Source organism: Erinaceus europaeus, chromosome 18 (genome assembly GCF_950295315.1).
Source record: "Erinaceus europaeus chromosome 18, mEriEur2.1, whole genome shotgun sequence".
Lineage (NCBI taxonomy): Eukaryota > Metazoa > Chordata > Mammalia > Eulipotyphla > Erinaceidae > Erinaceus > Erinaceus europaeus.
The window spans coordinates 23,963,800-23,977,348 of record NC_080179.1 but is presented as its reverse complement, the minus strand read 5'-3'; the positions used below and the strand labels follow the sequence as shown (position 1 = coordinate 23,977,348).

Sequence of the window (13,549 nt, the reverse complement as noted above, 5' to 3'; positions counted from 1 at the left end):
CTGTTTTATAACTGATTTCTTTCAGCTTTTAAAAATAAATCCCAAATGATAACTCTGTTATTTTATTCACAGATGATATGAACAATGAATTTTAGGATTTTTATCATATTTGAAAAGAAAATTTAAAACATGGGCATAGTACATAACTTTTATCATCAAAGAGCAGTTCTTTATATTTCCCTACTTTTTATAACTAATGAGATTTTACAATAAAAGGATGGGTTGTAATTAATGTGAATCATTAGAGTAGTTCATTCTTTCAGACATTTTGAAAGAAACAGCTCAGAATAAAAAATACTGAAACTAATAATTATGCTTCTATCATACTTACAACATATGTGTCTAGTTTATCAGGCTAATATGAGTTCTTAATATGTTTGCTTCTGGCATAATTAAGCAAAGCTGTCTAATTTCAGATGCTCAGTTTCTGTTAAGAATGCTAAAATACATAGAATATTCAAATAAACTGGTGTTAATTGTAGGATTGCTTCCTCTATCAGAATATAATATGCTAAGGCATTCTCAGTACTCCAAACAGGGCATCAAAGCACTTAACTATAAATATTTATTTGTGTAAGCAACCCTATGTATATTTATTTTTACATATAAGTAACCTGAAACACTAGTTATTCTCTCAGGATTCTTTGGGGGTATAAAAACAATACCACAAGGTTCTGTGTTATAGTGTTGAAGCCTTTTTTCAATCCTAGTTAGTGAACAGATCCACTGTTCTGCATAGGGACTTTTATATTCTTATGAGACCAACAGCAAGTGACTACAGATCATTAAGGGGAAGTAAAACTATAAAAGGTATATATAATAATCCCAAAGATTCCAAAATATGAAACCTTTTAGTTGAGGGAAAATGGTCCTGAACAGTTGAATATATCAAGAGATTTCATTGTACTAAAAAAAAAAAAATCAGAGTCAACCATAAGGTATTTAAATAAATGCAATGCCCACAGCTTAACAAAAAAGCTATACATTTTGGGAAAATCTTAAAAAAGAAAAACTCTGAACCATGTTATATGCAAACATGTATATTTTCACTATTTAGAATGATATATTCTCACAGAAAAATCTCATTAATGAGTTTAGTGCCACATGTATTATTTTAAGTGTATCAAAGTTAAAGAATATATATACATGTATGTTAAATTTATATATTTCCTTGCATAACAGAAGTCAACATGTATAATGTATAGTAGAAGCCTAATAGTGGAGGCTGATTATACCAGCACCTCAAACCTTATAATAGGATGACTCACATCCACAGGAGACACATTAAAGCTGTAGTCTGTTTTCACATTTAACTGCATGGCTGATTAGTGAGTTGTTGCTTTGTATAGTTGTGCTTTTATGATGTTGTTGAAGATCATAATAGCATTTGGAATTTTTTTTTTTTTAGAAAATTCTACTCCAAGACAAGGAAGTATGTATACTTTGTCAAAAGACAGTTTATCCAATGGAGTGCCTCGTAGCAGACAAGCAGAGTTTTCATAAGTCCTGCTTCAGATGCCACCACTGCAGGAGTAAGTTAAGGTAAAATAATTCATAACCTATGAGACACCTATTTCAAAATACCAGTATACACAAATAGCATCATGTCTTTAGGAACATGACATATTTTGCTGTTTCTGTACATAGTCACAAAAGGGACTTTGGTTATGTGTTTCTGTGTTTAGCTCAAAATGGATCTGGCCTTTTTCCTTGTGAGTTTTTGTGTTCCTTATGCAAAATAATCCTTTTCACCAAAAAAAAGATGACTTAGATAAGGGAAAAAAGTGTTTCTGTACAAAATGAAATGTTTTAAGTTATTATCTTCATCTAAGGTTTAGACTCTAGGTCAGGAATCAGAAAAAGTTTTAGTAGATATTTTCAACATTGTAGCATGCATCATTTCTTTTACTCCATTATTTCCCAATAAAACACACAAGCAGCCAAAGGTAACAAATGGACATGGCTATAAACTAATAGGCCTACCTGTATTTTAATATCTCATCATATGTGAATCAAGTGGGATAGAGTTTACCTGTCTTGGGTTATACTATCTGATAAAAGAACATAATTTAAAATGATGTCAGTGTCGATTCAGATAAATAATCTATCAACACAGTAGCAAATGCACTCTTTGTTCTTGAAGTAAGTGCATTTAAATGAATGTGGCATTTGATGTGTCTGTAGTCTCAGATGCTAAAATGTAATTATTCTGGCTGTAGTCTCAGATGCTAAAATGTAATTAACTTACTAAATCCAATATGCATCTCTCAAACTATATCTTTCTTGACTTTATTTCAGGAAAATCAATCTCAGATACACCTCACTATAACATTTTTTCCTTGATTTGCATGACAACAATGTGTAATTGTTTTTCTTTCTGACTTTAAGCTGCTCCTCAGAATTCTCTGAAGAGTTACCAAGAAGTTTGAGATCCTTTGAATTCTGTTATGAGCCTATGGTCTTCTTATTATTTATGTTATTTCTGGTTTGTCCTATCCATTCTCCTAATGTCATCAACCATGTGGCAGTGACTCTGGAATCTGTATATTTAGCCCAATTCACAATTCTGTGTATCTGATATTTAGATCTCTATGGCTAACATACATCTCCAATTTGATTTCTTAAAGTACAGTGAATAAATAAATCCCTTCTTTGACTCCATGGTCTGCTTGTTGTCTTACTAAATGACAATAACATTAGTTCAATAACAAACAAAAGTTATTTTTTACTTCTTTTTCTCCCTCATCCCCTTCATCCAATAATCACCAGGTTTGGCAAATTGTTTCATTTATATGTCTTGAACTGTCTACTCAATACTTTTCTCCATACCCATAGACCAAGTAGCCTTAAGCAAGTATCTTCTCTCATATATGCTAATGAAACAGCCTTTTTAACCACTTGATTTCACAGCCTCCAATATCTCTCAGCACCATCACCACCAGCATGCCTGATAAAGAATAGGAAAGCTATCAGGGGAGGGTATGGGATACGGAGTTCTGGTGGTGGGAATTGTTTGGAGTTGTACTCCTCTTATCCTATAGTTTTTGTTAGTGTTTCCTTCTTATAAATAAAAATTTAAATTTTTTTCTATAATGCAAACTTGAACCTACTTTTCTATCTAGAACATGAACATAAAATATAACACACTATTAATTTAAAAAGCATTCATGAAGACTGGGTTCCTTCCATCTACTTAAAAATAATAATTTTTCTACTTTTCATTATTTTAGTCAGTCTCAGGTATAATTTGTATTCATTGTAGGGTTTTTCCATTTACTTCCACAATTCTTTAATGTAGTAGGCTAAGGATATCTACTTTTTCTTTCCTTTCTTTCCTCTTCTCATCCTCCTCCTCCTTCTCTCAGCATCACTGAATTTCTTGTTCTTTTTTAAAATTTTTTATATTTGTTTATTTTCCCTTTTGTTACCCTTGTTGTTATTCATTGTTGTTGTAGTTATTGTTGTTGTTATTGATGTTGTCGTTGTTAGATAGGACAGAGAGAAATGGAGAGAGGAAGGGAAGACAGAGAGGAGGAGAAAAAGATAGACACCTGCAGACCTGTTTCACCGCCTGTGAAGCGATTCCCCTGCTGATGGGGAGCCTGGGACTCCAACTGTGATCTTTAAGTCTGTCCTTGCACTTCGCGCCATGTGTGCTTAACCTGCTGCACTACCACCCGACCACCTAAATTTCTTTTTCATATATATATATATATGAAAATATATATATATATATATATATTTCACCAGGGTTATTGCTGGGGCTCAGTTCCAGCACTATGAATCCACAACTCTCAGGAGCCATTTCCCTCCCTTACTTTCTATTTATTTGATAAGATAGAGAGAAGTTGAGGGTGATAGAGAAAAAGAACATTCATGAACATTCCCCTGTGGGTGGGAATGGAGGCTCAAACTGGGGTTCTTATGCATGGTAGTGCGTGTTCTACTGGTACACCACCTCCTGGCTCCTAAATTAATTTTCAAACATTAAATGTTGTGTTTACTCTCCCTAAAATACATGCTTCCCTTTTTTAAATTATTGCATTATATTTGCAGTGTCAGATAATGTAGTCATTATATAACATAATATCTCCTTCCCTGCCCTCATTTAATCTTAGTTTAAAAGTAACCATATAGGTAGTCCTGCAGGTGGGGAGCCTGGGGCTGGAACCGGGATCCTTCCTCTGGTCCTTGCGCTTGACACCATGTGGCCTTAACCTGCTGCGCTACCTCCAGGCCCCCTTGTTTTACATAGAGGGGGAGCTAACATAGAGAGACCAAAAGGAAGAGATATCCCTAGCACCATTCTACCTCCCATGGAATGCTCTGTACAGTGGTAATCTCAAGCGATGCCAGAGTTTGAACCCAGATCTCATGTTTGGTAAAATGTGTACCTTCAGGGTGAGCTATCTTCCCAACCCAAAACGGCATTTTTGCTGAAAGTCAAATCCTTGCCTTGCATTTTCTTGCAGTAAGTATTTTAAATGCATTATTCCATTTCCTTCTTTCTTTCTTTCTTCTTCTTTTTTTTCTTTTATTATTTTTATTATTTTATTTCTTTATTGGAGAATTAATGTTTTATATTTGACAGTAAATCCAACAGTTTGTACATGCATAACATTTCCCAGTTTTCCAGATAAGAATACCACCCCCACTAGGTCCTCTGTTATCATTTCTGGACCTGTAACCTCCCTCCGCCCCACCCCACCCACCCTGGAGTCTTTTACTTTGGTGCATTTACTTTGGTGCAATACACCAACTCCAGTTCAGGTTCTACTTGTGTTTTCTCTTCTGATCTTGTTTTTCAGCTTCTGCCTGAGAGTGAGCTCATCCCATATTTATCCTTCCTTCTTTCTGTTAACAGTATTGGAAATGGCTGGCATTATGATTGTCTCGCTCTTTTAAGAATAGCCCCACCCCTTTAAGAATATACAAAAGATTTTCATTATTTTTAAATTCCAGTAATTTTACTAGAAAAGCTCTTTGCATTTGTTATTCTGGATCAGTAGTGGCGGTGACACAGCATGGCTCTGTATCTGAAGAGCTTCATATTTTTGATGGGAAAATTTGCAAAAGTTGTTGCTTTTTGCTATTTAAACTGTTTCATTACTTTGTTTTCTTTTTAAAGACTCCTTCGATTCTTACGTAGATATTTTGTACTTATTTTTAGTATTTGTCTTTCTAATCCACATATGTATATAATTTCTAGTAATAAAATTGTATCTTTTTATTCTCTGTGTGCTTTTAAAAACTTTATATCATATTATGGATTTTTAAAGTTTAGATTTTATTGTAACTTTTTTATTTCAGGTTTTTCTGATTTTTTGAAAACATAATCTTTTTTCTCAATACAACTTGCATTGCTCTTTCAGGGCTTTATAATATTCTTACTCTTTTGCTTCATTTTGAAATGGTAGTTTAGAATCTTGATACTTTGAAAGCATGCTTTTCTAGCATACTTTGTCTCCAGAGTTAGTATAATGCTCCTTAGTCTTGACTTTCATAATAACAGCATAACATTTGACCTAGGTAATTTTCTATGTTTTTTTTTTGTGTGTGTGTGTGTTAAATTAGTTTTTTCTTTTAATTTTTTATATTTATTTATTCCCTTTTGTTGCCCATGTTGTTTTATTGTTGTTGTTATTTATGTCATTGTTGTTGGATAGAACAGAGAGAAATGGAGAGAGGAGGGGAAGACAGAGGGGGGAAAGATAGACACCTGCAGACCTGCTTCACCACTTGTGAAGGGACTCCCCTGCAGGTGGGGAGCAGGGGCTCGAACCAGGATCTTTAAGCTTGTCCTTGCACTTTGTGCCACTGTGAAATTAGTTTTATGAAATCTTAGAAGGAGACAAAAATTCAGGATGACTTTTCTATCTTCACAATTCTACCTGCCTTAAGCAACTGTGAGAGCTTGATTTCTGAAATTTTCTGCTTTGATTCCCCTCCCAGGTTAGCCTCTTATGTTCTTTCATTACTGTCATTATCCTCTTATTTTGGTTTTATTCACTTTCATTTTTTTTTCTCCTGTGGGGTCATGAATTAAAAGGTGGAGGAAACTCAGCAGATCAGTTTCTAATATTTTAGCTTTTTCAGCTTCCTTGGTCTTTCTTGTCAGGAGACCTAGCTATTGGGGGTAGGGGGGGGCCTCTCCCAAGAGTTTCCTGTTCACTGATTGTCAAATGTGATACTTTTAAGAGAATACTGACTGGCTGTTTTATGGTCTCATATTCTCAATGCACTAGATACCTGCCTTGCTTCTTATCACTCATACAGATGCAACTGTTATACAGGTCTTTCAGCTGTCAGATTTCCTTACTTTCTATTCTTTTGGGAATTGGTGAGAATTTTGTATTTTGCCATTTTGATGGTGCTATCTGAGGTGTTTTTAACGCTAGGAGGCCTAGTGCATGCATAAGTACCACCACTGAGTAGCCTCTACAAGACTAAAACATATTTATTTTTTATTTTAGAGAGTAAGACAGAGATCCATATTTTTATTTTTCATTTTAGAGAGAATGATATCTCTGTAGAGATCAGGAGCTGGGAGGTAACACATCGGGTTCAGCACACATAGCACATAGTACCAAGTGCAATGATTTGCTAAAGGATCCCAGTTCAGCCCCCTGCTCCCCCACCTGCAGAGGGGTCGCTTCGCAAATGGTGAAGCATGCCTGCAGGTGTCTGTTTTTCTTTCCCTCTCTCTATCTACCCTCCCCTCTCAATTTCTCTCTGTCCTATTGGGAAAAAAAGTATAAAGGGGTGGGGGTACCTCCAGAAGCTGCGCCTAGACCCAGCGACTAGAGGAAACAAAGGAGAGATCAAGAGGGGTAAGAGAAATAGACAAAGAGACACCATAGCACTGCTTTACATATATGAAGTTTACCAATATAGTCTATGGTATTTCACTGTGGTACTGGGGATCAAATCCAGGGCTTTGCTTGTGGTAAATGACTTTATACATGGTGAACTATCTCCTGCCCCTGATTTAAGTGGTCGTGACTCAGAGTTGTTGAATAAATGGCTGCTTCTTCTGAGTAAATTTGATCTTAATATTAGCAGGCACTTATTTGTTGATCTCTGTAAATTCGATTTAATCTTTTATAGGCAATCTATTTGTTGGTATTCCTAAAGAAGCCAGATAAACTACTGCACAGACAATCTTTCCTAATCTTTCAAAACCCAGTCAAGAAAGCTCAGTTTGTGTGTTATGCTAGTCAGAATTTCATAACTATTGTGATACCTCACATAAGTCACTGAGTTATCATATTTTAATCCTATAATTGTGTGACATCTTTAACTAGATTTGTATTATACTATAATGTCTGTTAAGCAAATACCTGATATATGTCATGTAATTCTAAATACTGTACTGTATATATCATATAGGGCATTTGTGGTAATCCTATCTAACAAAATTGTCCAGTTAGTGAGTAGCTTTCTGTTGTTAGTAGTTAACTGAACTAACTTTCTAACTCATTCCTGAAAAAGTTCCTTAACTCACTATGACTTGGCATTATACATATGGAATGTTAAAATAATTTGTTTTTTCTTTTTGGCAGTTTGGGGAATTATGCATCACTCCATGGACAAATATATTGTAAACCCCACTTTAAACAACTATTTAAATCTAAAGGAAATTATGATGAAGGTTTTGGACACAAACAGCATAAAGATCGGTGGAACTCTAAAAATCAAAGCAGTTCAGAGGAATTTATCCCAAATGAAGAACCAAACATGTGTAAAAGCCCTGCAGCAAGCAAACTCATACTTGGAGATGACAATCAACACTTTGATACCAGTAAAAATGAAGGGCGAAGAAGTGACCTGAAAAAATTCCAGGAGAGGGGAAAACTAAAAATCATCTGGCCCCCTTCCAAGGAGCTGTCTAAAAAAACCATCCCCCTTGATGAAGAGCTCAAAATGAGTAAGCCTACATGGCCACCTAAAATGACAACACCTACTACATCTGCTGACCTGAAAACTGATTCTCTAAGAGAACACATTAGAACTCTGGAAAACAAAGGACACGAACAAGGTAACTTTTCTTTCCTGCAGCCATTTCTACAATCTATCCACATGTTCCAGAAAGAAAATGTTACAGGAGTCAAAGAAATAGAAATGTATGAAGCAAAACAAGATGAGAAAGAAGGAAATAAGAATGTGCAGAATAAGCTGAATGAGGCTGAAGACAGAAAGAGCAAGAGGAAAAGTGAAATGGATCTTAATGACAACAGTAATGTGGTTGTGCAGAGCGCTGAGAAGGAGAAAAATGAAGAACCTAATGAACCCAATGGCAGAGAAGTTTTACAGGTTACTAACAGTGAGAACGAGGTGGTGCCTGAAAACCTTAAAGAGAATTTGAATAAGAATAATAATAACAATTATGTAGCAGTCTCGTGTCTGAATAGTTGCAGGCAGAAGACATCTATTTTAGAATTCCCTAATCTGTTACCAGTGTCAAGTGAAGCAAACTGTACTGCAAGTGAATTTCAAATTGAAAGTTTAGAAAATGCATCTAGAATCTCAGAGTTACTTGATATATTTGAATCTGAAAAGACTTCTTCTAGGAATGTCCTAGCTGTTGCTCTGGATAAACAGACTGACAGAGGTACTGCTGGCAGCCTTTTGCAGTCTGCTCCCCAATCAGGCCTCAGCAGTGTCTTTTTAGTAAAGGGGGGGAGTTCAAAGTCCTCTCCTGAAACAGGTTTCTTAAACATCAAAGGAAGCACGTCAAATAACAAAAATCTACAGTTTTTCTTTTCTAACACTGTGAAATTTACTGCTTTTATCAAGAAGAATGAGAACAATTTTGACCAGGATTTAATAAATTCTGTACCTCACGTGAAAAAACTGCCATGTTTGTACTTCAGCAAAATTGGGAAGGACATGAAACATTGGCATGATGAAACAACAGAAACGACCCACATTAATGGAAATATAAGTTTTGATGCTCTGAGTAGTGAATGTGCAGCTAAACCTTTGTTTCCCAGCATGGAGGTCCAGTGTGAACAACTCAGTGTGGAAGAACAAATTAAAAGGAATAGGTGCTACAGTGACACTGAGTAAAATAACATCTCTGGCCACATGCAGTCCACACTCAGGCAATGAGAAATATTGATCTCCTGAATTAAGACTTCAAAGGTCTTCATAACTTTTTCTTGGATTTCAAATGTGCAGAAATCTCATATTTACAAGAATGACTACACTTGTACTACATACATTGTGCAATGTTTCTCTTATTTAGTTTGAAACAGCTTTTATTCTGAGTGTCATGAAGAGATGAAACAATATGACTTTGTTTTGCTGCCAAATGGCACATGAGCTTACTACTGGTTGTCTTAGCCTGCCAGGCTACATCATTGGTGAAATGGTCTATTGCTGATATTGATCATATTTCTTAATCCTCTATAATTTCTGCAAAAATAAAATTAATTCATTTGGGTTGCAAATCAAAATCTGTCTTCTGTCTGTTTTCCATGTACACTGCCATTCTAAGTATATATGTTATCCATTATTTGCCTATCATTTGTCCTGGGATAAGTATTTGATACATAAACTTCTCTTCATATATTCATAGTGTCATAGTATTTTCCACAATCATTTGGATTCAGAGAGCATAAAAGTTTTCATACAGAAAAGTAATTTATGAATAACCATAGCATAATATCTTAATATATAGTTTATAAATATCAGTCACACTTTTACAAAAGTGACTCTTGTATTACAAAAATGTTCTCTTGTGGGACTCTGCCCACATAATCTTAAAAGCCCAGTTCTTTTTCAATTATGTTAATTAGTGGTATTAATATGAGGTAGTCTACACACCAGAGAAAATAACAGAAAAATATGATGTGCTCTTCTGTTTATCCTCCCATCACCAAAGTATTTTAAAAATCTTCTTACTCAGAATATCTTAATTGCTAACTGTATTACCTTCTTTGGATAGCATGTAGGAGTTTAAAAAGATTCCAGTATGTCTAAGAAATCACTAAGGGATGGGTGTTGGTTCACTCTAATCTTAACAGTATCTTCTGGCTAAATAAATACCAAGATTTAGGAAACATCATATATCTGAACACATGAATACAAAGATCAGTAAATTATCTTATTATTGCAGGCAGTGTATTTATTGGTTTGCTAGGACCACTGTAACAAAGTATCACATATAAAGTGGTGTAAACAACAGAAATCTATTATTTCACAATTCTGGAGATTAGAAATGCAATAGCAAGGTGTCAACAGGTGGTTTCTTCTGAGGCTTCCCTATTTTGCCTATAGAATGATTTCACTTTCCTGTACATAGCTTTCCTTTTGCCTGTTTGTGTCCAAATGTCTTCCTCTAATCCCAGTCACAATGGATTAGGGTTTACCTTAATGTCCTCATTTTATCTTAACAGTGTCTTCAAAACCATATTTCCAAACAACTACTTTTTTTTCCTTCTTTCCATTCTTTTTTCTTTTTCTTTTCTTTTTTTTTTTTTGCAAAGGAGCTTTTCTTTTCTTTTTTTTAACTTATTAGTGATTTAATATTGATTTATAAAATTACATGTCAACAGGGGTATAATTTGACACTGTTCCCATGACCATAGTTCTAAATCCCCAGTCTACCCACTACAAGCCACTGCAGTTCCCCTAAGGTTGTAGACATAGGCCAGCTGTTATCTCTACAACTATCTGTCCACATTGGTACATTGTCCCCTTTTTCTTCCAGTTCCATTCCTTTCTTCCCCTCTAAACCACTCTTGACACCATTACTACATCCAAATGTCCCTCTCCTTTTCCTCCTCTCTCTCTCTGGGTGCAGATGGAGCTGGAGTTCAGAGCCCTCTTATCTTCTTCGTCCTATCACTGCCCCCCCCTCCACCAGGAGTATGGAGCACTGTTGTTTTGTGGGTGCTGACGTTAGAGTTCTGGATCCTGTAGTTGCTTCTCTGCTGGACATGGGTGTTGGCAGGATAATCCATACTCCCAGCATGTTTCTTTCTTTCCCTTAGTGGACTAGAGCTCTGGAGAGGCGAGGTTCTAGGACACATGGGTGAGGTTGTCTGACTAGAGAAGTCAGGATGGAATCATGGTAACATCTGCAACCTGGTGTCACGAAGGTGGCAGGGCGTAAAGTGAGACAAAAAGGAACCAAAAAGTAGGAATAGAACAGATAAGATTAGGTATCATAGGATAAAAGAAAACTAAGCAATCCATTTTAGGCATGTTCCTAGGGCCACACAACTATGGTAATTTTGCTTGAGTGTGACAGCTAGCCTGAAGTTGGATAAAGATATTGCCTGGTCTCAGAGTAGAGAAAAGGGCTAGAAAGTTAGGGCAGTGAGTATCCCCCATTCTTGAAAAAATTCTGTGGATAAAATTAACTATTTACCTCCATCTAACTGACCCAGGGCCCATATGTTTACTCTATTGAGCACAAGAGCCTGTGTAACCTTTAAGTCCCTATTAGTTTGAACTCGCAGGTCATGGTCCCAGATGGGAACATTATAGGCTGCACTCATTTCAGACCAGTCTTCCTTGAGTGGCAGGGCAGGATACCTCAGCATCCCTTCAGAGACTGGGGCATTCCCTATGATCTCTGTTTTGTGGTGAGGGCCAGGTCCTATTCCAAATATTTTCATGACCCAAAATACTGACAGTTAAAATTTCAATATATTAAGGGAACAGGCAGTGGCACACTTACTTGAATGCATGCATTATAGTACATAAGGACCTGGGTTTGAGACCACTGTCCCCCCACTCCCATTCCCACTTCCTACCTGTAGGGGGAAACTTCACAAGAGGTGAAGCGGGTCTGCAGATCTCTCTTCCTCCTCCTCCTCCTCTTCCTCCTCTTCTTCTCTTTTTTTTTCTCCTCCCCCCGCCCAGTTTCTCTCTTACTTATATAATAAAAAAGAAAGGGGAGGAAGGGTAAATTGCTTCCAGGAGCAGTGAATTTGTTATGCAGTCACCAAGCTCCAGTAAAATAACACTAATGGCAAAGAATAAAATAAATAAAATGTATTTATTTTATGGTGATGTAAACCAGTCTACAGTAACAATAATCAAATTTCATTTTAAATTTTGAATACAAGTATTCATATTATGAAGTAATGCTCCAGTAATTTTTCATTTAGGATTTATATCACAGAACTATTGTCACATATAGATTTAAGCTGTACAAATTATTATTTTCTGGAACACAAGGTTCTTTCACAGAAAGCAAGAAAGGCCAAAGAAAGAAAAAGTGCAGATCAGTGGAAACTTTGTGAGGGTAGAACTTGGAAAGTAAGAGGTTTTTTTGTGTTATTTACTCAAGACTGGACTTTCCACTGAATCTTATTTAAAAAAAAAAAAAGGTCTGTTTCTCAGAAAATTGTGCTGAATTGTCTTTTGTATCGTACACGCAATCAATTCTTGTGACAGATTTGGTCCTCTGGGTAACGTATTCTTTGGTTTGGGACAATCTTGTTCCCGCAGTATGGTTAAAGTACAGGGTGAAAAGCTATTACCCGTCCTCTAACACACAGCCAACTTATACATCTGGCATGTTTTCCTCCAAATGAACATCTTTCTATAAGCATCTCTAGAATAATTTCCAAAGGCGCATTAATTTTTGAAGAAGCTGGTAAATAGGAAAAGATATGGGGGCCAGGTGATAGCGCAGCAGGTTAAAGCTCACATGGCGCAAAGCGCGAGGACCAGTATTAAGGATCCTGGTTCAGGCCCCCGGCTCCCCACCTATAGGGAGGTTGCTTCACAAGTCGTGAAGCAGGTCTGCGGGTGTCTTTCTCCCTTCCTCCTCTCTCCATTTCTCTCTGTTCTATCCAACAACAATGACAGAAACAACAACAACAATAATAACAACAATGATAAACAACAAGAGGAACAAAGGGGGGGAATAGTCTTCAGGAGCAGTGGATTCATAGTGTTGGCACCGAGCCCCAGTGATAACCCTGGAGGAAAAAAAATAGAAAAATAATATGTTTTCTGTTGTGTTTTTGATTCTTATGATTACTGATTACTATCCAATTGAGAAGTCAAAGAGATTTGTTTTTGCCTCTGCCAAGAAAATAACTTTGTATGACAATAATTGCAGATGTTGAAGTAAGAGAAATATTACCTGGAAATGTTATTGAGAACCAATGCTGACATCCAAATCTAATGTAAAGGTTAAAAATCAGCAGATATTAACACTAATATGAAACCATATTTTAGAAAAATCAAATTTACATGAAGATCAGAAGTCGGTCATGGATATGATACTTGCATTTAAAATAAGAGTCATGAGAGTTGCTCAAGAGTGTAGCATCTCAGTCCCCTGGAAATGAACTGTACTAGAAATCAGAAAATATTTTTGGGTAAATCTAGTCTAAAAGAAATTTAATCTCAGCAGTGGAAAGGCTAGTATAACCTATCTAACAGTTCCATTCACTTTGAATGTTTTCTCCTATTTAAAATCGTACAATTTTTTAAGCTTTAGATTACTTTATGAACATGAAATAGGAACAGAAAAAAATATACTGATGTTACACTATCTGTAGTGTGGCCAGTACATATTAAT

The 13,549-nt window shown here is 36.0% G+C and overlaps 1 protein-coding gene across 5 annotated transcripts in view; it reads left to right on the top strand.

The window, feature by feature from the left end:
* The window catches only part of XIRP2 (xin actin binding repeat containing 2), a 99,947-nt gene extending 90,564 nt beyond the window's left edge, over positions 1-9,383 (top strand). For 2 of the 5 annotated variants that reach the window (XM_060177768.1, XM_060177765.1), the window contains 2 exons: positions 1,409-1,542; positions 7,563-7,699. In XM_060177768.1, coding sequence (XP_060033751.1) covers positions 1,409-1,503 — 95 coding nt within the window. In that variant the 3' untranslated portion in view covers positions 1,504-1,542; positions 7,563-7,699. Of the gene's footprint in view, positions 1-1,408; positions 1,543-2,298; positions 2,657-7,562 lie in introns of those variants that run through there. The other 3 variants (XM_060177769.1, XM_060177767.1, XM_060177766.1) reach the window with 3 other exon arrangements.
* Positions 9,384-13,549: the final 4,166 nt, after the last annotated feature.